Genomic DNA, 26,364 nt, shown 5'->3' with positions numbered 1-26,364 from the left:
TTGTATAAACACATACCTTAATCTGGTTGATTTATGCATTTTGAAGGGTCACAGGTTTTGCAAGATAATTAGTTTGCACTCAGTAACTATAGCACAGTAAACCCATGGAATATTCATATATATTCTTCAATTTGGCAGCTCTGGTTGGATTCAATAAGAGCTGAATTTCTATGAAATGAGTATGACATTTGTCTTAAAACTTCATACTTCTCTGAATGTGCTCAAGCAAAACAGTACTATTCAGTACTATTCAGTTTTCTGTCAACATCATCAGAAAGTAATGAAATTTCAGAAAATCTCATTTACAGTAAAATGCTTGAAAAATTAGTCTTCAACAGCTTCTGTACAATCTATGCGTCATTTAACTCCTCAGTAGATTCTCTACTGATTCTCCACTACTGCTGTGTTCTGGGGGTTAAATTATCAGTTATACTTTTATTAAAGTCATTATTATGATGTTCAGTTTATCAGCTTGTATGTCATGCAGCACAATGGAAGCTATAACCTCTCTTTTCTATATCAGAATACTTTAGAGAAGTGGCAACATTAAAGAGCTTTTCTGACACAGGAAAGAACTTCTTCCTAGAGCTAACCCATGACACAGTGGAACACGTAATGATAAAGCTATATAGGAATTACCATGTTTTGTATCAAAATGAGTTAAACCACAATAAACACTCAGATGGAAAACATTTTTCTGGGAGATGTTAGTGCTCATGAGTTGTGATAAAGGAACAACAAAGCATATTAAGGAGGAAAGATATAAATAATTATTTTCAACTTTATGCATTCCTGCATTCAACTGTATATGAATTCTGACACACCTCTAGATTCATGCACAAGCAATAAAAAGAATGAAGTTAATTATTACAATAAAGTGCATTCTTGTGAACGTACATCTATTAGGAAGTGCTGCCACTCTTGACCATGGGAAAGTCTACAGATGACTTACTGTTGGTTTCAAGACTTTCACATAGTTCAGTTTTGACCTCGCCATTTGGTCTGTCATTTCCTTTTTGGGTCAGTTTGCTTTGCATTGTGGCAGCTGTCACTACAGCCTTGAAGCTCCTCTTCCGTTTTTGAACATTCTGCTCTGGATGAAAAATGATAATATAAACCTTGGGCATGTAGAGCATGCCCAGAGACACAGAAGCACTTAAACTCATGGAGACAGTAAGTGTTGTTGTCTGGATGTACATCTGGGGAAGGAAAGAAACAACAACATAAAAATCATTGCTACATGGATTTAACATATGAAGGCAGATAAAGTAATTGTATTAAAAATACAAGCTGGAAAATGGAAATACCACCATTCTTCTGCACATGCTTCAGAAAGACCCTTGACTTCAGTTGTCTTTATAGTTGAGTACAGCTGCCTTATGCGGTCTTTTTTAACCTTAAATGTAGACACTATGACAGTAGTAGACATACTGCTAGACACTAGACGTGTCTATGTAGACACTAGAAACAACAGTGTTTATTAAACTTCATTCTCATGAAAACAATCAAGATTCCATAGCAATTGTATTTGCATATAATAAACAAATAGGTCTATACAGAACAAGAGGGGTAACAATAGGGCTAATCTTGTATCAATCATTTTAATAGATGGATCCCTCTATAACATACTGTGATCCAGTAGCATGCATATTTCAGCAAGCAACAGGCATAATGCAAAAACTAATGAAATTTTGGATAAGTTGTTGAAGTTTCAAGCTTAAAAAAAGTCTCCCTACTGAAGACTTAATAGTATAGACGATTTTTTAATTTGCCCTAATTAGTAAATCAGAAAATCAGGGAACCAGAAAGGTAAATTACAAAGGGTTTCAGTACCCCATGGAGATAAAAAATATCTGACATTTTTTGCATGAATCTGTGACACATGGTTTTATTTTGGGGTTGTCCTGCGTCAAGGCAGGAGTTGGATTTGATGATCCTTGAGGGTCCCTTCCAACTGGGGATAGTCTGTGAAATGTGTAAAATATATTTCTAGAGACTGGACTTCCACTGTGAACCACTTTGCAAAGCATCAGTATAATTATACAGAAAACTGTTTACTCTTAAAGTAAAGACAGACAATGCTTCAAAGCCTGTAAAGATTTGAATCTAAGTCAAAGACAGTAGTATGAGACTGAAAAGATAATCCGGATTTCCTGTTGTGCTGAGGAGATGTATAGGAGCAACACTTCCTTTTAATGATACAAGACAATACATCAGAAAATAAATACTACAGAATCTACAGTGAAAAAGCTCTATTCCATTCAATCTCCCAAACTCCTTTCAAGTGTGCCTGAAAAGAAATCTTGACTAAGCATGAGTACTTCTAATGAAAACCTTACACTGTTATATTAATAGACTTATATTTTTTTCCAGACTTCTTTGGGAGGAGTTCTATGCAGATGCACATTGGTCTGCGGATAGCACCTCTGAACAAAACTGACTGTTCTACAGTCCTATGAGAACTATGATGTCAAGCTCCTACAAATACAGAAGAGAAACAATGTCGACCTGAAGGTTTACTGAACCTCAAAGTAAACTTTGTAAGTGAACTGATTCTAAGCATGACCATGTATTCATTGCAAAGATGAGAACTCGTGGATTTCAACATACTTAGTATAAATGTTTTCCATGATTAATATCATTACATCTAAGGTAGTTTCTGTGGATTTAGTTGAAATGTCCAGCACAAAAGCCTATTTGAAAAATACCCATATTACAGATTCTTTCATGTTGCAGATCACAGTTCATATACAGTGAGATTTATTTCTAATGATGGCTGTATTTTTTAAACAACTACTAGACATACTGAAACACTGACAATAGTGCAAGTTGGAAATATTCTGACAGGACAATTTTAAAAGAGTGAATACACACTTTACTAAGTTTAGGCTTCAGGGATACTGTTTTGCATGAATTGTCCTTATTACTGACTCTTCAATAAAATTTATGAGAAAAGAATGGCTTTAAGAAATTTGCTAGAATTTGAGAGGAAGGTTTTGAATGTGTACTTACACATGCATATCATGTGTGGCATGTACATCAATCTGACTTCATACTCCAACTGTATCATAGAATCATAGAATCATAGAATCATAGAATCATAGAATCATAGAATGGCCTGGGTTGAAAAAGACCTCAAAGATCATCTAGTTTCAACCCCCTTGCCAAAGGCAGGGTCACCAACCCTAGACCAGGCTGCCCAGAGCCACATCCAAGCCTGGTCTTGAACACCTCCAGGGATGGGGCATCCACAACCTCTCTGGGCAACCTGTTCCAGTGCATCACCACCCTCTGCATGAAAAACTTCTTCGTAATATCTAACCTTAAATCTCCTCTGTCTTAGTTTAAAACCATTCCCCCTTGTCCTGTCACTGTCAAGCCATGTGAACAGTTGTTCCCCCTCCTCTTTATACACTCTGTTCAATTACTGGAAGGCCACAGTGAGATCTCCCAGGAGCCTTCTCTTCTCCAAGCTAAACAAGCCCATTTCCCTCAACTTTTCTTCATAGGAGAGGTGCTCCAGCCCCTCTGATCATCTTATTGGCTCTCCTCTGGACCCATTCCAAGAGCCTTGCATCTTTCTTATTCTGGGGGCCCCAGGCCTGGATGCAGTACTCCAGATGGGACCTCACAAGAGCCAAGTAGAGGGAGACAAGTAAAGTGTCTTGGGTGGGGGAACTGCATCACCGCAGTTTAAGGCAGTGAAACCCTCCCTCCCTGCCTCTCCCTGCTGACCACCCCTTTGTTGATGCAGCTCAGGATACAGTTGGCCTTCTGGGCTGCAAGTGCACACTGCTGGCTCATGTCTAGCTTCTTATTCACCAGGACCCCCAAGTCTTTCTCCACAGGGTTGCTCTCAAGGGATTCTTCCCCTAGTCTGTATAAGTACCTGGGATTGCCCCAGCCCATGTGCAGCACCTTGAATTTGGCCCTGTTGAACATCATTAGGCTCTCATGGGTCCACTTCTCCAGCCTGTTCAGGTCCCTCTAGATTGCTTCCCTTCCTTCCATTATATCGACTGCATCACCCAGCTTGGTGTCACCTGCAAACTTACTGAGGGTGCACTCGATGACATCATCTATGTCACTGATAAAGATGTTGAAGAACACCGGTCCCAAGATCGACCCCTGGGGGACACCAATTGTGACCAACCTCCAACCTTAACATAGCACTGTTGATCACAACTCTTTGGCTGTGACCAGCCAACTGGTTCTTAATCCACTGAATCGTTCATCCTTCAAATCCACACCTCTCCAAAGTAGAGAGAAGGATGTGGTGAGGAACCACATCAAAAGCTTTGCAGAAGTCCAGGTAGATGGCGCCATAATTGATTACTTTGCAGTCTGGGCCTGATTACTTTTTCTATCTCTTTTTAAATAGTCAGTTTCAAAGCTGAGAGTCTATACAGGCCAGGAATATGTTAATTCTTTTCATCTTTGGAATCCTCCTTCCTGCAGGCTATGTCTAGCAAACAGGAGGCTGCACACTTGTGATAAAGGAATAACTTGGTTTGACTTTTGTCAAACATGATTCCCTAAAATTCAAGTTGCAACAAAAGTATTTCAGTTTAATTCAAGGTCTGAATAATTTTTTATAAGTCTTACAGTGGTATCTCACCTTAAGTTACAGAAGAATAAAGTCCCTTTGTCACAACTCATGGTTACACAGAAATGAATTTCAGTACTCCACACACTGAAATCCCTTCTGAACTACAAACTTTTTGTCCAATGAAACTTTTCACAGATATAGCAAGGGCTGCTATGCCTATATTCCTTGTTCTTGACAGTCTAAACTTATAAGATAGAAAACTAAAATCACAATGGTGCACATAAAAAAAATCTTGTCTCTCCTTACACAACGGGAAAAACTTGAGGCTTAAATACTTTCCCAACTTCATCCACCAACCCACCTCTACACCAGAACTGATCCCAGGCTTCTTATGTACTGTTTTCTACTCTTGTAATTGAAAGATCCCTCATGAGACTGTGTCTCATGTTAATGATGCAGTGTCCCCACTCAGATACTGTATTTCCATACCTAGTAAATGACCTAGACACTTTCCTCATCAGAAGGATGGTAACACAGCCTCTGACTGCCTCAGCAGCTAAAATAGATAATAGTTATTTGGATATTCAGGGATTTTACATCTTCTACTATGTCTTCTAGATCTATCTCCTTTTTTCTACAGAAACTGTGACATAGGAAACATTGGGGTATTCAAGGAAATTTTAGAAAATATATATGCTCCCGTGACTTCCCTGAATTGGAAATACTTGAAACTAAACTGTCTCCTTGGTAACATGAAAAATTTCTGTGCAAAAAAGCTCATGCATGCACCAAAGAAAGTTTCCCAGTTCAGATAGCTGAGTGACTACCTCTCAGGTCAGCCTACATGCTTAGAATGTAAAAAATCACCTAGGTCCCCACCTGTTTCATGCTTGTTGAGACAATGTCATGCACATAACATGTCTTCAACTCACCATAAAGCACTTAATTGGAGAACAAAAATAGTGGTAATGCCACACTTTTGTCCAGATGGCTTCTCCCCCAGCTTATTGTTTCTCTTATCCTATTTATTTTTTCTTCCTACTTAGTTTTAGTAGATAAAAGAGAGGATACTTTTCACCCAGTCTATTCCCTGATTTTAACAGTATAACTTAGAGGGATGGGCAACACAGCTATTGTGACTTCTTGAGTGAACTGAATCCATGTTTTCCACTTTGGTGCAAGTTCTCTAACTACTAGTAGATATCGTGGAAAAGATAAGCAATTCTAGTACTCAGTGAAGTGATTAGCTAGAGAGGAAGGCTTTGTACATTACAAGGTATGTGTGTACCTAATGTAGATTTAAGTCAGCTGCTTCCAAAAAGAAGTGATTGTTTAAAAGATGCAGTTGGTCTAATGCTTCTTATTGGCTAACTATACAATTTGCCCTTTAGAAGTGCAGACCAAGGAAGAAGCCTCAGCACTAAATACTGGAGTTGGAAGCACCCTGATGAGACTAGCATATCCAGATAGGCGCTCTTGATGTCCCACACCACCAGTAACAGAGCTGAAGATGGAATTATGATTTCATTTTTCCCTTATCCTTGCTATCAAGTACTTCATGTCTCTTCTTGAATCTTCTCAGTCCCTTAAGCAAACTTCATTTTTTTAAGGCCAGAACCGTAGCAAGAACTATTTCCCACACAGGTTTTTGCTATCAGTTTGTCCCACCACTCTTGACACAACTCCCAGATGTTGGGATCATTAACCAGATCATTCATAGCCAGAGGATAAATAGTACAATAAATATAAATGTCATTTATTGGCATGCATGCCAGAAATTGGGAAATACAGAAAAATGGTCTCTCACTTTGTAGTGGGCAGAACAAAGGTATTTTCGTCTCAGTAAAACACAAGCATTGTTTCCCAGTTGTGTTCTCAAATCAGAAAGAAACACATTAGAATCAATTCCACACAAAGAAAGAACATGGAAAAGGCTGGCTGCAGGCAAATATATTAGAAACCAGGAAACACTACAAACAAGAATGTAGCAATGTTGGTGAGGAGCCAATAATTATTCATACTTCTGCAGAACCTACATCCCCATAAGCTTACACCTGTAGATTTTTACTCTTTTCATTGCACGTTTTCTATCTGGACCTGTGGGAAGAAAATTCATATCTTCTTGAGGAAAAACATTACAAGTGCATGTCAGTCATTAATAGTTTTCTCACATTCATATAACAAGAGTATTTGCAAGGTATAAGATTAACTTTGTACAAAATATGAATTAAAATAAGGCTGAAAGACAAAAAGTCAAAGCCTTTTCACAAACATGAAAGCACCACATTCATGAGTTTATAATCTCAATCAGTAAACGTAGGATGTGACTCTGTACTTTACAAAGAAAACGGAGAAAACAAACACTCTATTTTCATTTGTACATCCCAGTTTATTTCAGAAATTTTAAGATAAAGGCCAAATCTAATTACTGATTTCAAAGTAAATGTTTGTCAGCTTTAAAAAGCATGAATTTTCATAAAAGCTGAGACGTTAGAGGAGCTATAAAAGCATGAGGCCTCAGTGGAAGATGAATATACCTGCATTTCAAAAACTGAATTATGGTAATGATATCGCTGTTCAGCTTTTACACTTGAAGTCTAATTTAGACCTTTCCAGCAATATTTATAAGTATTCCCATTCTACACATAAATTATTTTATGCAAAGAGTAGAATGACTTTACTAGGTCTTTTTTTAGCATTGTGTTTATTATTGAAAGCAAGACCTGTCAGCTGCTCACTGCAAGTATGTACAACTGCACTTTGCAAAGTTTTCATTGCACGGTTTCCTCTAGAAAGTGCTTTTTTTTTTTCATCACGTGCTTAAAACTAACCTCCGTTCTTCCAAACACTTTCCAGTGACTTCTCAGTATCTAATTTTACCATGGAGTAGGACATCTCCGTCCTACACACATAGATCTCCTGGAATTCAGATACTGGGAGTCTGATGATATTCACTTCACCAAACTTTGCTAATCTGTTCTGTAATTTGGAAACAGATTCTCACTGACCATTAATGGTCATTCAACTCTGTATGTTTCTTCATCTAATTTCCTAATAAAACATGATTCCTTTGTTATACAAAGGCTATCAGGATATCACCTGATTGTACAAAATGAAACTAGGAATAGTTGATCTCTAGGGCTGGGAAGCAAATAATATAAATACAATACCACAGTATCTACAGCAGAAAATGAAACCATATTGAGGTATAGGCCTACATGCTGGGACTTTACTGCCTGTGCTGTTCCTTTGTTAGCGTACTCCCAGCACAAGAGGGCTTGGTCCTAGACCAAGTTGTAGGCTCCTTAACTGTTTCTAGGAGTTTAGCCACAGTCCAGTACTATTCCCACTAGGTAACACTGATATGACTACTATGTTCTTGTTGTGAGGCTAAGATTTTAATATTATCAAACAAGCCAAGTAGCCTAATGGATTGTTAGCACTCTTAGCAATGTATCATAACTAGTTTAGTCAGAAACTAGAAGGGCAACACAATACTTTGTCAACATGGTGAGCATTAATGCCAGTTGTCACTGCTGTTAGCAAATGTCACCTCTACCATAAGATGCTATAAAATTAGATTTTCGTCTGCTTAAATTCCTAGAACTTGTTCCCTTCCTTTCTCTTTATTTCAAGTTTTAGATACTTTAGTTCACCTGTAAATGCTACATTTGAGCTATCTGTTGATATCTGTGTAACCCCTGTAAACCTGGTCTGCTGCTTCACAGACAGCATCACAGAACACTGGCATCAGAAATTATGCTGTTCTGTGGTGAAAGATGGAGAAGGTTAGACTGAAACAAACATTGCAAATATCAAATATTCTGCTCATTGGGAAGAAGTAACATTTTTGAAATTAAAACAATCAGTTCAGCTTTATTTCATCTGCAACATTTATCAAACTTCTCTATTTCAAATACCCATAAACTAAAGTCTGCTTCTTTACTTTGTCCGTCCTTTAAATCTCAGAACATAGGTCTCATGGAAAATGCTATGCATTGCCTTGAAGATCTTCAAAGTAATTTAAAATATCAGTAAGCAATTTGATTCTGTTTTGTTCTCATGAGTTAGGTCAGATATCACAGCATCATACACTTTACCTACACCTGATGACCCCTGTCTATTGCAGTACTATGTTTTTTTTCAAAGGCCCTGTGATCCATTCATCTAATCATCCTTGCTATAAATAAAGCCACAGTCAATCAGTGATCAATGATCAATCTTTACACTAGATCTTTTGTAACACATATGACAGTCTCTGTGTTCAAGAGCGTTGAACTCCTAAAGTCGGAGAAAGTGAGTACTCACAATCTGTAAGTCTAAAGAAATCTCCAAAACCCAATAAAAACAATATCGCAATTAAACACCTGTATCAGAAAAAAAATCTGCATCATAAAAAACCTGAAGAGTAAGATTATTCAGAAGTAGTTCTTATTTTACACATATACTAAATCTTCAACAGAATGTAGAATTAGGATTTTTATGGTATGTTATGTTACATTACACTTAAGATTTTTTTAGAGGTGAAATACCAAGTAAAAATTCATTGTTATTCTAATTAAAACCCTAACAGCCTAATCAAAATTACAGCAAACATTGTTATTAAACCAATTATAATGATACCATTATTTACTGTCCATATTTTATTATATTACAAGAAAAACCCATGAGCCATGTAGCTAAACCCATTATGCATAAACTTTCCAGTATTAATTACTCTTCTCCAGTGGTCAGTGATCCCTTTCAGTACTCCTTTTGTTTTTCCTAAGCACTATAGATTCATCCCACCACTAAAAGAATAGAAGGAAGAGGGGTTTATATGTCATCAGAATGCCAAGTCCTTCAGCAGGAGAAGGTGCATGATAGTGATGGTGAGACTTGTACCTCCTTAATCTTGGGTTAATTAGAGTTGACTTTTAGGCATTTTTCTAGCACTGTCTGCTTATCTGTTCTTTTTAAAAATTAACTCCTGTATACAACCAATCTACCTTCACTCATTAACTTCTCATTATACTCATGTAATATTACAGGCTAACTGAGATTAAGTCCCAGTGTTTGTTATGCATAGGTTTCACAGGTTTATTAGATCTTTATTGTGTATACTATTCAGTGAGGTAAGCTGAAATGAGCTAAGCAATAGTCTCCTGATTGCTGGACAGTTGTTACTACAACCAGCACAAGCTCAAGACACAAGCCCAAATATATCCCAAGAGCCACCACTAACAGGTCAGTACAAAGCCTGTGGCCTTCTCCTTGTAACAAGTCATTCTGAAGAGGATACAGTAGGGTATTCTGTACAGTGGTTAATCTCACTCTTTCCAATTTTATTCAATAAAAAATATTCTTTTACTCTAAGATTGCTATAGATTTCCTACTAAACTTGTAGACCAACCTGTAAATCAGTTTCAGATGTCTTTCAAATACTTAGAAAATTCTGCCTTTGGTCAAATACATTCTAATTTGCAATACATAGATCAATTCATCTATATAAGATGTAGAACAATCCAGAGAATCATTTTATGAATTTATTTCTCATGGGACATTTTATTTATTCTTCAGGTATCTATTTTGAATGCAGACTGTATTTGCCCAAAGGCTAAATGAACTAGCAAATGTGGCAGGTGGGCAACTATTCAAAATAGACTCTTGTCAATCTTCAATTATAATCCATTTGAAAAAATGAGGGCTGACATTTTGGAACACTCAAAATTGTAGAAGCCAGTTGGCAAGCGAAAAATTGTCACATTCATATGCATAATTTCCTAGTGAAGAAAATCTAGAAGGAAGAAGGCTGCTTTATAGAGAATGAGCGATGTTACCAGAGAAAAAATAATAATAAAATGGGGCTTGGACTTAATACTCCAGGTTCAAAATAAAAGTGACATGGTTCCCTACAACACAGAGACCATTATCATTGACTGAAACATTCTTAGAACTAGAATATACTGCTGAGTAAAAAGCAGTCTTATTTGTTGTTCAGATTTAAAATTTGCAGAGTATTACAATTCTGTCTTTTTTTAAATGACCAATACTGACTGTCTGTTGTCTTTATTCACAAAACACAGCAAAAGCATAACCTTAACAGCTGGCTTCTTATCCTACTAACTACAATTGAATCTGTTTTCTGAAGTCTCTCACATATGCACTGTACCTTAAATAAAAATGATAACCATGCACCAGGAATACTATAAAATAAACTCAAGTGCTTTAATAAATAACTTGCTGGTAGGTTTAGTTCTAGAATGTGTTTGTCTGTTTTGTGCATTAGGTTTTAAGTGTGAGAGTTCAAGTACCTGATTGAGACAAATATTAAATGAAGTACACTTGTTCAGAAGATAATTTTATTTAGCATTTTCAAGCAGGACATAATTAAGTTACTCTGTCACACAAAATGATGGAGGTTTAAATAAGTAACAGCTGGTTACCCCAATGGCTCTACAACTGCAGGGCAGCCTTTGGCAGGAAAAGCTGTGCAAACACAACCAATACATTATGCTAATGGGAACAATGTAATGAGCAAGGAAGCAGCTAAAATGGAATGACAAAAAGAAAAACAAACAATCAAACAAGTCCCTTCAGCCCTTAGCAGGCATTTCAATTGCAATTTGTTAACAGAATTCTTACAATGGCTGTACTCAGGTACAAACCTTATCTAGAAATGTTTGCTGAGTTTATTCTTTGTGTCAGAATAAATATAATATCAGCCGGATGAATCCACATATGGTTTCTCCTTTGACTTCAGTGAGTTTACACTAAATTGTTCCGGAACATACAAGCTAATAAAAAATATTTCTTCATTATTTTTCTCCCCTATTTTTTAGAAAAAGATATAAACCTGTTGCATAAATAGCTTACATAGACTATAAAATATGTGCACTATCAAAGTATTTCCCTCTCTTACTACTAATATATTTAAATTCCGCATGACTATTTGTTTATCTGAAATTTTGGTTTCATAATTTCTGTAAAGTTTTTCTATCAGATTTCATTCACTGCAGAAAGGAATTGTGAATCCCCTACTTATTCAGTAAGAAACCCACAGTATTTTGAAATGGATTTTAGAACCACGTCCTAGCTGTAATGCAGAGGGTGTGCTGAATGGTATGCACTCTATATTGTATGCTTCCTCTAAACCAGCATGCCCAGGTAGCTAAGAAGGCCAATGGGCATCCTGACCTGCATAAGCAATAGTGTGGCCAGAACTAGCTAAGTGATTGGCAATGTTTCTATAAGCTCAGATGGATACATACATGCAAAATCTCAGCACTTTCCCCCTACTGTCTGTGCACCTAACATCTAAAATTATCTGATTACACAGTCTGAGAAAGGAAATAATGATTTACTGTAGGCTATGTAGCAGTCTATTTGGTTTCTATAAACACTGTTTTATAATGTATTATTATGGATTCCCTTCTCTACATTCTTCCTAGAGAGCAGAACTGATAAAAGTTCACCATTATTTCATATATCTGTCCAGGCATAGATTTACCAAGGGTACAGCAGGACAAATATATCTTATGTATCCCATTGAATTACCTCAATAGCAGAGCCTTGTGAAGCTTCATAACTTTAGCTTATCCTTTTTTCTCCCAGTCAGTCCTTTGACACATTTTCATTGCAATACCAAGATATATTGTTACTCAGTAGCTCTATTTATCAGACACAGCCAATTTTTATGACCCACAAGTAGTTGTATCTATCAAATATGGGATATGCATAGAAAAGTTGTCCAGAGAGGTTGTGGAGTCTCCTTCCTTGGAGATCTTCAAAAGCAGACTAGACCTGGTCCTGGGCAAACAGCTGTAGGTGTCTCTGCTTGAATAGGGGGGCTAGACCTACAGACACAGGTATTATTCATACCTGTTGAGCTTTTTGATCATTAAATAAAATCTAACGTTAATTTTTATGGGGGCAATACCACAAAGTGGCAACTTGTGTGTGAAAGTTATGTAGCCTAGATGTGTCTAAACTGCATTACAGAAAAAGCACCAAGCTGGATTTGCAACTGATTCAGATCTGACTCTAGGGTGCTTTGGTTGATAATAGGCGAACCATGAGTGACCCCAAAATCTACATCACTGCCCAAACAAAATTATTCACACCAGGTAGATCTGGCACATGAGGATCAATAGGTATCCACCTATTCTTGCTATGATAACATAAAGAGAAGATAAGACTGTGCACTGTTCTTTAGAACTATGGGATGTTCACTGTTATCATCTGACACAAGAGAAGGAGAGATTTGTTGTCAACTTGGAAAGATAATGTCTACAAGGATAGAATAGTCCTAGAAACAAAAATAACATGAAGCATATCTACTAAAAGATCTCACTTTCCTACTGTTCAGATTTGAACTATAAACCTGATGGTGAGTTGGTCTGATCCATGAACAGATGATGTAAAATTGCCTCCCAACATTTAAACAGCTGCAGTGCTCTTTGATCTGCTTTGTTCTGCGAGAGTACCTCTGCGTTGCTGCTGAGAGGGAAGCAGCTTATCTACTGCATGAACATTCTCAGCCAAAAAGAGATCTTGTTCAAGACTTATCATTGTGTGACTTTTTTCTGAAACAGAAAATCCACACAAATATACTAAATTCCACACCAGTTATTTAAAAAATATTTTTCTTAATTTCTAAGTAGAGTTGGTTCAGGTCAGAAAGAACATTAGGTCTTAGTCCAACCTCCTTAAAGCAAGGTCAGCCTCGAGGTTAGATCATGTTGTTCAGGCCTTTATCTAGTTAGGGATGTCTTCATCTACTCAGGTCTTGAATTGCAGTAGTATAATTAAGTAGTGTTACTGACCTAGCTGCAGTAATAATTGAGCAGTGTTTCTTCTTCCCTCTGTGTCGTATCTTCTTGACTTCTTGACCTTCCTTGTTCTGTCTTTCTGAACTAAATAAAGACTGAGGCAGGAACTATATTTTAATTTATTTTAACATGCTCTAATTTGCACATTATGGATATTTAAATAGTAACAATATCAATAACAAATTAGTATTCAAAGTAAAATGATAAAATATGGTGAAACCTGTGTAAAGCACATGGGATTCAGGTCAGCTCAATTAATAATCTGTAATTTTTTATACTATAATTTAGTTGACTACATTATATAAATTAAGAGGTTCTATCCCTTGAGGCATTTTATAAATGTTAATTATTAATATAAAGTAAAGCCTCTTCAGTACTGTGTTTCCAGTACTGAAAGCCAACCAAGAATTCAACAGATTGCATATTTTTAAGATGCTGCCAATGTTTTAAACAGAAAATCCCTTTGGTTTACGTTCTCATATATTCAGTTTGTCATTGCACATCTGCTGTAATGATTAAATAGGACATTCCATCTCTGGGGAAAAACCAACTCAATTAAGTGAAAGGACTAAAGGCAGCTTTCCTTCCCCTTCTTTTAAAAAGAAAAGAAAAGAAAAAAAATACACTGTTTTAGCTACTTTCAAACTGTAATTTATACCTGTAACTCTATAAGTAAATGACAGAGAACAGTTGCATGCTGAAAGGAATATGACTGCACAGTTACAGTATTAAACAATGATTTTCTGTCATTAAAAAGAATAAATTAAAAATCATCACTAGATTTGTTAGCTATGGTTCCAGTGCCTCTAAAGGGCCCAGCACTGAGTACTTTTAAACTGATGAAAAGAGCTATTTCTTCTACTTTCAGAGGACTTGAATAGATGCGTTGGAATACTGTTTGCAACCTGCAAAATGGTGGATAAACAAAAGAGGCAACGTCATTCATTCCCTTATCTGCTTTTTTGTACTGTTCCAAATAAAATGCTCTATCTTGCCAGATCACTCATTTTTTTTTAATGCAAAATTTAGTGCTTGTTTAAAATAAAGAGGCTCTGTCACTAGCCAGTCTGCTGGGGCCACGCTGTCAAAGCCTCTTGATGCATGCCAAGAAGAGACGCTCTCCTGCCAGCACAGTTACATCACCTCAATGAATGACAGATGCAGAACTAACATTAGCTTTCCTCAGTTGGCATACCCACACATTGAGGTTTTGCCAGTGTAAATATGTCAGTCAGTTTCAGTGTATGTGTGTGGTATGGTTTTTTGTTTGTTTGTTTGTTTGTTTTTGTTTTGTTTTGTTTGTTTTTACAGTTTTCTATCCTAGGTTTACTGGCAAATCTTTGTAGATGTGGGACAAGAATGTTACTATTAATGATCATGATATCCGATAATGACTTTCATCTGTAAAGTATTTATTAAACAGCAGATAAAGATTAGAAAAGGGATCTTTGGGCTCATAGAATTCCGTTTGACTTTGTAACAAACAAATTGGAAATAAGTTACTCATAGCTATTGGCTTAGAGAGCCAAAGAACTTGCAGAATGTGTCTGAAATTTGTCACTTGTTGAAATAATCACAGGATTTCTTCTGCAGTCGAGCTGTTCTCTGATATCTGATATGTCTTAGTTCACACTATGACTTGTTGCTCCCTTCTCTGACTGTTGTTTTCATGTAATTTGGAGGACAATCACTTCTACCTAAAAGCTGACTGAAACTGGATGCCAATTTTTTTTTTTGTTTGTTTGTTTTTTAATTTTATGGTAGAATTAAGATGACAAGGGTTGATCTAAGGGCCTTTGATATACAACTGCACTTATTGTCCGTACTTCATTCTGTCTGGCACAACCTCACTAATCCCTTTGTAAGCAAGACAAATTTTACTGCATTTCCTCCTGTCATTCATGTAAACCTGGAGAACTAAAATTATTGTTGTTTAATCAGTAGTTAGCAAGTCTGGCCTGTAATGAAGACATCTACAGTTTTCATTTCCTGAAAGAAAGAGGGTTTTTTTTTCATGCTTTGCACATCAGCACTAACAGTAAACAAAGAACAAACATGGTGCAATAGGATGTTATTTTATTCATTATTTAGCTTTATAACTGTATAAATAATCTAGCCTGGAGTACGAACTGTCAAGTCAAATTTAGCACACTGTTGTTTGTATGCAGTAGTGGTTTGTGTAAATTGTGTTTGTGACAGGTTATAATACTAAGAAGAAATATTTTGGATGGAAGTAACAGATGGCCCATGACAATTTTAAATAAAATATACTATTGGTGTAACACAGCTAATAAAACCATCATGTTACATCTATTGAGCTTCACTAAGAGGCAAAATAATATGTGGTACACGATAAAATAAATATGAAAATGCAAATCCTGTTATTTAGAATCATAGAATTTTTTGTTAGAAAGGACCTTAAAAGATTGTCTAGTCCAACTGCTCTGCAATGAACAGGGACATCTACAGCTAGACCAGGGTGCTCAGAGCCCACTCCAGCCTGTCCTTGAACTTTTACCAGCTATTCAAATCCTCTAACAGTCAAAAGTTGCCCTAAACCATTGCCTCTCTGCTGAGCCTGCTAGAATAAACCCTTAGCTCAAATCACTTCCTTTGTTTCTGTGTCCTACCTTGTAATCTCTTTCGCCTGCAACTCTGAAAGCAGTTTTTAGATTTTTATTATCTGACAGGTCGCCTACATCACTGGCATAGTACCCTGGCTTCACTGCTTTCCCTGACTGGATGACCTAATTTTTGCCAGCAGGAGCACTGAATGAAATAATTATTAATGCCCTGAGTCTATTCAGGTGAAGGCTAAGAGTGCTTTAGAATGAAGGTTATAGTAAGAGACAGTAAACATAGGAACACTTAGGACTTTAAAAATAATTTCCTGTCCTTCCTCACAGCTTCTACATCTATTCCACTAATGTTTTTTGCTGTTTGCATGAGCTTTATTTTTGGCTGCAAATGTGAACCCTAGAGTTTATGTTAGCTGTGTTACTCCCTTCCAAAAGCAAATGGGAGAGTGAGATCTAAATAAGACATGATGTTCAGCAAATTTTGCAGACCTTTTTCTCTTGCCATTTTCTTAGTAATTAGTTGCTATTTCTGTCACCATTAGCAACTTTCCTCTATTGTTGCTATTCACGCAGATGACTGGCCCCTGGCTTTCACTACTTGATATATCCAAGGCATGTTTGAGGTCTCTACAGTTTTCCATGGGGCATTTGCCTCAAATGGTGATCTTTTATGTCAAACTGTTAAGGAAAGAGGAAGTATACAAACTTCATTTGTAATTTTTATGTTGCTCATATATATGTGATTCTTGTTATTCCTCAGCTGACACTGCATTGTATATTTTTTTGCTTGATAAATACAGATATCTTTCAATAATGTAATTTCCCTATCCATACTACTGACAGCCTTCCTTCATTTCCATGAAAATCCAAAATCTACAAAATGCCAAAGACATGCTGAAAACCCATTTACTCTGGATATATAAACTCCAAGCAAAACTACAGCTTTTGTAGAAGTGTGTTAGGACAATGTAAGAAAACAGGGAGAAGCCCCTTCCTGGATTACAAGTCGCATAAACAGAATCATGAATATATTACTACATTGTTTGCTAAGCCCTAGACCTTAACAAGAAAAATTTAGCCACATGAGACACAAAAAATGCGTCTTCTCACTTATAAAAACATTCAAGTTCTGTCTCTTGCATTTGATTTGTGCCAGATTAGCAGGAGAGAGTGAGGAATGAGGCTAAATTGTTCCTCCCTGTGCAGAGGGAATGCAGAGGTCTCCCAGCTGCAAGTGGCTTTCCTCACCATATGTGCTTCTTCATCTTGGCTCAGCAGGGCAGGAAAATGTATTTGAGGATTTCAAAACAATGTGTGTTACGTAAATGTTATCTGCAGCGCTCTGCTCCATTTTTACTTTTAGTGGCTTATTCACATGCATTCCACAGAAAGAGGCTAAGCCTGAAATTTAAAAAAGAACCAGTGAGTGGCAAGAATTCTCTGAAAATCAAGTTAAAATGAAGGTGAAATTCAGGTTAGTCCTGTACATATAAATTTGGTGTAGGTAGGTGCATATACATATGTTTCTGTGCTAATGCAGCATTCTTAGTCATCATTTCTCAGGGCTGTTCAAAATCAGCCTTGCTGATAAAACAATAGACTAACTGGAGACAATAGAATCACTTGAGACAAGGTGGCTGACTTAACAACAGTATCTTCAGCTAATTGTTGTAGGAGATCTCAACAGAGGAATTCTGTAGACTCTCTGTTGCTGTAGGGAAATTTGTATGTTGTTCTTACAAGGTAATATAGGACAGTCATTTGTAAAGAAATATAGTAAGAAGAGATGTTTTATAAATAGTTGAAAAATGGGAAAATACATGCACTTGCTGAAGAGATAAGCACAGGAAAAAAAAAAACCAATAGATTTGAAAATGCCATTGCAAGTACATGGACAGTGATAAACCAGCTTCTTTGAGAGATTTAATTCCCCCATATGAGGATTACTCTATTCAACAAATGTCAGCAAATTAAAATATTTTTTTACAAACATTTCGTCTGTGAATGTTTGCAACATATGAACCCTATAGCCCTGAAGGACATTTTCTTTAATGGTATCAAATTCTGTTGTAATCTCACTTGTCAGCATTTGACTGCCCACTCCACATCCCCACCCTAAGCATTTTTTCTGATGCTGCATTTAAAGTTGTTTCCTTAAATGTTGGATGTTTATGTCTGTACTGCTTTCACCAGGCTATATGATTGCCATCTTCCACCTAAGCACAAGCGATGACATGACCATTCTTCTTTTTGAATTTTACCATATTGTCTTTAGTATTCCCCACTGAAAGGGGGAATAGTGTTGCTATCATGAGAGGTGACATGATAAAATCTCTCTAGTTTTGCCATCCATTGCAAAATAAACACAACTCCACCGATGTACTTGAAATTAATAGTTATAAGATAATAATCATACTATGTTGAGATACCACTTTTTAAAGTCTCAGTTATGGATTTCAGTTTACTTCAAAATCACAACAGTCTCTTCAGTGTAAATCTTTCAAGTTAGCATAACTTTCAAGTTTTCCTTTTCCTATGAATATCACTCTGTGGAAGTTCTCACCCAATGTAATTTTGGGAGTTAAAAATATGTTCATTTTCATTCTTCAAAAACTCAGTGATTCCTCAGCAGTCAAGCTTTTTTGAATGTTTTGATAACAAAACCAGGAGTTTACCTCCAAGTTCCTCTTCTGCCAGAAAAGCATCCTGCCAGTGCTCTTCCAAAGCTGATTCATATTTCTGCCACCACATTCTGTACCATTTTCACAACCATTTTCGCAAATTTTTCCTTTTCCTTTCTTGCCAATACTAATAAGTCAGATATAATTCAGAGCTACAGACTATCAGTTACTGGTTGTTAAAGGATCTGTTACAAAAAACAGAATTTTAAAGGGACAGATTGTATGTGAAAATAAAAAGGCTGATTCTAACTGTATGGGGGAGACACTAATAAATTATTTCTCATCATAATAAAGTAATATAGAATATAAGAAACATGAAAAGGTATTATCATCTCTTCTGGCAGTCATATCAAGTCATTTGTCTTCTGATAATCAAAGAGAAAGAAAATGAAAATACTCTTCCATGCTAATTCTTTCATCTGTAATGCATTCTACTTCCTCTGAGAAAGAAACCATCTACCATAACAACACTGTATATAAAAGTGTAGAAGAAGTTATAGTGTTGATGTTTATTGCTGGGAAAAGTTGAAAAATTGACATTGCTGAGATGTTTAGCTGAGATGATTGTATGATGCAATGAAAACAGAAATTTGCTGCCTCTGTAAACTTTCCCAAACAATTACTAGATGCTTTGTTACTTTTCAAAATTGTCCACAGTCCTGAAGGATAATTTCATATGTGTAACAAAGACAAGCAAGAAATCTTTTGTTTACACTGAGCCAAAAAGTAAACACATGGTTAAGGGTCTGGTTTTAGGATGAACTGGATCTACTAGGCACAAAATTGTCTGGATTAGGAGAATATGTACTATGTGGCTGGATTTACTGCAGTGTCTTGGACATATTCAAATTTTAAATTTCCACCTTTCCCAAACCAGCAGCTCCATACCCTTTTCTTAACCTTCTCTCTGGTATTGTTAGCCTGCAGAACTGCTTCCTAAATATGACCAAATCGTTATCTGCTAAAACATTTGTTCTGGATCTGTTCAAAGCCTATACCTCCTAGCAGATAAATGTTTAATTTTCTGAAATAAACAGACATGATCTATGAAATTTCATACAAGTTGACATACAAGTAGACTGCAACAGTGGATGATTTGTGTAAGTGAAGAAATAGGACAAGTGTCATCTTTTAAAATGACAAGTAGTTCCTTTAATATTCTTTGTCAAATGCGGGTACTTTAAACTTTTAGGAAGCAACGGAGAAACTTCTTTCCTTCTTCTCTCTCCTTTCATAACTATGAAATTGTTCACACACTTCAATTCTACCATGAACAAAATGCAGTCATCATTTGAGTAAGAAAACATGTACATTTAAATCTCTAAGGAATGAGAGTGTGATTCTTCAACATAAGTGAAATAGACTATGCTTAAATAAACAAGAGAGATGAATAGTGAATAAATTGAAAAAGTGATTTCAATAAGAAGTCATTAAAGCACAGAATGTGGGCCCTCTGTGAAATTTATTTCACTCAAGTAGATGGCTTTGTAGGAGGAAGAGAGTATTGTTTACCAGAGCTGACAAGCTAAAAAAAAAAAAATCTCAGGGAGAAGAAGTGCAGTGGTGCAGTGAAACGCATCACTGCTGACTAACCTGACAGGTTAGATCTAAGTTACTTGCTTATACTCTGTCATTTTAAACAGCATGGTAGCACTAACTGCAGCAAAAATAGGTCTTGGCATTGACTCTGAGGCATTGCATGTATTGGAGAGGTGCCCACAGTTTCATTTTGGAACCATAGGGGTCGAGTCTCCTGTCAGTAAGTGTGCACAACTTCCATAACATTAAGAGAAATATGTATTCTCATCCATGGGCAAAAATGCCCTAAGAGGTTATGCTAGTATTCATATGTCACAATTAAAATCACACTTAATAATTCTCATTCTGTGGATAAAAAGTCTAGCATCGTTTCACAGAGCTTTTATTTCACTCATTCATAGGAGATAGAAATAATTTAATTAGCTGCACAGTCAGTGTTTGCAATGTACTAGTACATTCCATCAGATGAAAATCACAGCACTTATAAATCTCTTCATATTATCTTTTTTTTCCAACAATGTAAAAAATATATAAATGCATCCAGATCACTTCAGCTTACCGTTACTGTTTTGAAACATAAGAACTTTTTTCCAGCAGAGAGATGTAGAAACCACATGAGCCTGTCATACAGAAGAGACCTGTTCAAGTGCAGTTTTGCCATTTTGTCATATATTCTGGTGAGCTTAAGAGAATATGGATATAGTCAAATGCAAAAATGCCTTGCTGTGATACTAGAATATCTGGCTCTGAACCATCTTACAGCAAGTGCAGCTGGAGAAATGCCAGCATACATTGCTTCCCTCTAGCCCACAGTCTAGCATAAAACCTGCCCAAGTACTCCACATATCTACAAGAAAGCAAAGAGAAAGGCCAAAAGAGCAAATAGTCAACAAGATCTGCCTCTTAAATCCCTACCAAGGAGACAGAAGGAAGCACACAATGTATTTACATTTCCTACATGAAAAACTTCCTTCATGTTTACAAAGTTCTGCTGTATCAGTGAAACAATGTATGACACTGTCTGAAGACATTATATTTTTAGTATCTTTCCTGGTTTGAATGTTTAGAAAATCAAACCTGTCTACAGTACATTTTTATACTCTTTTTTCCTTTCTCAAATTACTCTGGGAAGGAATGCAAAGACTTATGAGATTGTTTATTAAAAGCACACAAAACAATGTCCTCAAGGTAACACAAAGTCATACTTGAGCCTATGAACTTGTATGTTAGGCAAACAAAGAAAAATACACTGAAAAAATCCAAAATTTCATTTTTTCATAACAGATGTACAAAATTCCAAATTACATATATGACTTTAAAAAAGCTTCCATCAGTTTGGAAAATAAAAGGAATGGATAAAAATTAAGGGTTCAAGGGCAAGTTAGCACCAACTGGGGCAGTGATATGTTTCTTGACATCGTTGGCAAAACTCCCATTCATTTGAACTGAATTCTGTCTTTACCTGAAGTTTTCAGAAATGGAGCAGTAAAAAAGAAACTAAAACTTGGACAGATTTCAGAGTTCTGGGTGTATTCAAATGGAAAGAAAGAAAGCATTTTATTTAGACAAGTCAGAAAAATATTGTGCTAAGCCTAAGGGTGAGAGCACAAACTTGACCAACAAAATGTCAGTGTCATTGTCCATGAGAGAGAGAAGGAAGAGACACTGGGATAAGTGTGGGATCTCAGTCTTGAAAGAAAGAACTAAGATTTTGGATATCATGGAAAAAAGTGCCAATGTCCAGAATGACTCTCCTATCTTGGACAAATTATAAGTTAAGAAAAGAGGAAACAATGTAAACAGTAACAAAAAATGAAGGTTGGTAAGGACAAAGGTGATGACGTTAGTGGTGGTCAGACACAGAAATTACAAACCTCACTGACAAGGTAAATAGTGCTGAGGGAATAGCAGAGAAAATTCTAACTTGGAAATCTGCAAGCTTTAATGGAGATATGTGGTCTTTTTAGATTAATAAAATTTTATGCATTGAGATGGCTCAATGAGATAGAAGGAGATGAGTTCTGGAGGGTGCTACTTTCAACTGTACCATACTGCATTGCATTGTATGTGTAGTATTTCTTCTGCTAAAGCAACATTTCATTAGATAAGCTTTTCAGGAAAACATATGGTGCAAACAGTTCCCTTACAGAGACTGTCTGAAAAGTAGTTTGGAGCTTTGGAACTGATTTCTGTATCATGCCACATTGGTTTGCCCATGTCTTTTTGATGACTAGATTAGGAGATAGATGCTTTGCCTGCTGTGAGCTCTTCTGCTATACCTCACTCAATTACATGTGCTAGCTTAGTAGAAAGGACATTTTCATAATGTCATGTGTCCCTCAGCTTCAGATGTACAAGTCTTTTTCTGTATTTACTATCAAATACTCTCTTTTAAGCAGATTCCTGCTTCTCTCCTAATCTTCTGACCTTCCTGCTTTTTAACTGTGAAATACTGTGCAGTACCTTTGTGAATGGCATGCACAATACCTGTGAATATTTGCTTATACTCTGCATGAGTTCAGAGGAGTTAAAAAAGGAACAATAAAATTCTGTCCTTTCCTTCCCTTCATAGTTCTGCTATTTTTGTTTTACTGTGGTACAGAGGAGGACACTTTCTCTATAAAACCAACGTATGATGTGATGACATCAGTTCTATCAGTGATTCTGATAACATCACTTTAATCCTATCCGTATGCTTCAAAATGTTAAGTTTTGACCCTCTCAGCACAGCTGATACGGTTTTCTCAGTTCTCATTTTATGCATTATGTCCCTGTAAACGGAAATAAAAAATGTTTTTGTTTTTGTTTTTTTTTTTTTAATAGAGGAATTAAAGTCTTTGTTTTGCAGAGGGCAGTCATATATTTATTGGAATTAGTGCTTTGAGTTGGTCATTTAAGCTAATTATTCATTTACCATGCAAGAAAGAGCTTACAGTTATGTAAAATGGAATACTTATAGACACACATTCATATATGTATTCAGAGTTAATGATCTAATTAATGATGTGTTCCCATATTACCTATAAAGGGGTTGGTTTGGCTTTTTAAGAGTAAGTATAAAGCTCACTGGTCCATGTGAAATCAGACTTACAACAAACATTTTCTAGTTCTTAATATTTCCATATTTAACATTTATTGTTCCCTATATTAAATTGTAATATCTTTTTGTATATAACAAATGTGTCACAAATTATAATGGGCCTATAGTGAATTAAATTTCTGGGCTGGATCTTGTTTTTATTGAATGGAAAAGATAGTTGTAATTAACTTTCTTGTATCCATAGGTATATTTTCTCTTCATGGGTTTATCATACCATTCTTATTTGAAATACATACTAATATATATATATTAAAACTTATTAAATTCAAATCTTTATTGTGATTAGATTAAAGAAGTTTCTTATACTTTTTGCGTTATCACTATTTTTTGCCTTGTCCAAAAGAAACCAGTTCTCCCAATGTCCTTGCTAACTAAGAATTTATAAAGTGCAAGTTATGTCATTGCTTGAATGATAGCTGAAATAAATGTGATTCTTTTAGGCCACAGAACAGCACTGAACATACTCATGAAGGACTCATCTGTTAGTAACACATTAGCATGTTCTGGTCTAAATTTAAGAACATATTTCAATTTGAAATGGACACCTGAATGAGTTCGTTGGAACATATATATGCCTCTGTAAGGATAAGTTCCATTCTAGGCAGCTCAGTATAAAAATTGTTACATATCCCATCACTTTGAATGCAGAATAAAGAACTGCACAGAATTTTAAACAAGAGGCAGGAGCTGCATTTGTCTAAATACATTTTCTTGAGAAGGTCTCATGATACACTCATATATTTATATAAATATATTTAAATATTGTCATTTATATTTATATATTTATATATACACTTTATATGCACCACCTGAATGTATTTTTATTGCAAATGGAGGTCTGAAGTTGGCCAAAAGAAACCTGCTTTTAGTGATCAACAGAACTGTCCATGGTCCTATTCAAATGCATTATGGGGGACACCAATTTCAGTGTTTAATCATCACATCATGAAGTAGTTGAGAACATGCTTAAATTGTAAGACATATTACCTGCCTTTTCTTTTTATGCAAAACAGTGAACTGGATGCTGTCATGTGCATAATAATTACACAGAGGATCCCATCTCACAGTTAGACTTGCAGATGAAACACGACTGAATCCCAAAGACTAATCTCTTTCTTGCTATGAAATGAATATCCAGGACACCCGGAAGGATTTCCCTTTAAATGCATTTGTCAGCAATAACCAGTTTTTTGGCAGTGAACAAACCAGAGGGAAATGACCAACATTTTAATGAGGTGAAATTGGAAATATGGTAGTTAAGTCATATGTTGGCTTTATTTATTTCCCAAATCATCAGTGTGAGACTTCTATGGTTTTTGATAAACTGCCATGCATAATTTTGGAATATTATCTAAAGTGGATGAAGATGGAGGAGTTATTTAGTTACCTGTGCTCCAAAAAGTTGTTTCTGTTTCTCATTTACACTGAGGAACTGTAAGAAGTTATTCTTTTACGCCATTGCCTCAAAGCTTGTTGAGGAACAAGTTCAAAGCAAGTCCTGACCAGGGATTGGGAAATCCTTTGTGTAAAGGGACAACAGATGGACAAGGCCAGGGGCAACGAGAGAGAGAGATAAGTGGCAGCTAAATGGCCAGGAAACAGTCTTTTGTGTGGACTTATCTCAAGGGAGACAGCCATCTCAGGGGGTGCTCACATGACGCTTACCCAAGCACCCAGGAATGTCACATAGGCAGGGAAGGAGGATAAAAGAGGGTCCAACAGCCATGGAGGCAGGTTTCTCACAACAGATTCCTCATGACCTGCCTCTCCCTCCTGTACTTGCTCTGTGCTCTACCTGCTTGCTGCCTAAGGATGGCCTCTCTGCTGCTGCTCTCTCCCCTGAGAAGGTGTCTGCCATCAGATCCCTCACTACAAAAGGTCTGAATGCTGACGGACTCTCCAGGGCCTGCTACCGGAGACCTGCTGCTTCCGCCCGGACTTCTTCCTGGACCTACTCGGTTCCTGCACCTTCTTGCTGCCCAAGACCGGCCACGCTGCTGCTGCTCTTCCCCTGCGCTTTTGCCCCAGACCATCGGAACATCGTGCAATGGGACTACTGTCAGATCCTGGTGGGGACTATTTCTGCTTTATTCAATTCTTGCTTCTTTCTATCTTTTCTGTCGCCTGCCTTCCCTTCCCCATCACCCCAATCCATAATAGTGTCTTTCCTCTCCTTTCTTCATCTCCCTTATTAACATTTGTAATAAACTGGTTGGACCGACATCTGGACCGTTGTTTCTTAATCTCATGCGGGGTATACATATTTCAAAGAACCTCCTCTCCCTACTATAAATTGGAGTGAGACAGGAACTTATCACACAAGCCAGCAAGTATCTAAAAAATATATTCAACATTTTCTAGCAAGCACTCCATCTTCATACATCACCAACTCTCTGACATTCCCCAGAATAGGGTATGATGAAGATCACAAGCTAATGTAATTTTTTTGGCAGCTTATTTCCTGTGCCCTCCTCTCCCAGAGACCCTAAAGCTACCGTACTTCACTGGGCCAGAAGCAAAACATGTCAGACAAGCAAAACAGTGATGTTTTCCATTTTGTGACAGGTGTATAGCTCTTCACTGTATGCAGTCAGGTACACTTGTACCATACTGATATTAGAACAGACATGCAGCCATGCAGGAGAAAAGAGTGCATACAACCTTCAGGAACACTCATGAGTGTCCCACTGAACAACTGAAAAGTGCTTACTTTACTAAATAAGTGGCTTAAATAATATTAAAGTAAACAGAGAAATGAAATTACAACTTAAAGGCTGTAGGCATATCATATGACAATAAAGTTGATTTTTTTTAATTACACATAGACTAACCATGTACCAAGTCCATCATTCACCAAGTAAAATGATGTCTCAAACTCATGCAGAATAACAAGAAAACTATACAGAGGCTAGAATATTTCAATGTAGGTATATTCAATTCTCCACAAGGTTTTGTTGAGTGGAAAGCACAGCCTGCAAGTAATCTTCTACCTAGCTTTCACATAAAGTAAGGTGGAAAGTCATACCTACATATAGACAGAGCAGAAGGAACTTTTCTCTGCAGTACCTAACAAGGAATCCAGGGGGTCTTCCACCAACTTTTGCAT

General features: G+C 36.6%; 1 protein-coding gene across 5 annotated transcripts in view; it reads right to left on the bottom strand.

The window, feature by feature from the left end:
* GRM8 (glutamate metabotropic receptor 8) overlaps positions 1-26,364 on the bottom strand; it is a 324,211-nt gene that overhangs the window by 4,593 nt on the left and 293,254 nt on the right. For 4 of the 5 annotated variants that reach the window (XM_425426.8, XM_046903819.1, XM_040652895.2 and 1 more), the window contains one exon: positions 953-1,199. In XM_425426.8, the coding sequence (XP_425426.3) occupies positions 953-1,199 (247 nt within the window). Of the gene's footprint in view, positions 1-897; positions 1,200-26,364 lie in introns of those variants that run through there. The other variant, XM_046903818.1, reaches the window with a different exon arrangement.

Source organism: Gallus gallus, chromosome 1 (genome assembly GCF_016699485.2).
Source record: "Gallus gallus isolate bGalGal1 chromosome 1, bGalGal1.mat.broiler.GRCg7b, whole genome shotgun sequence".
Lineage (NCBI taxonomy): Eukaryota > Metazoa > Chordata > Aves > Galliformes > Phasianidae > Gallus > Gallus gallus.
This window is presented reverse-complemented; position numbering and strand designations above follow the sequence as displayed.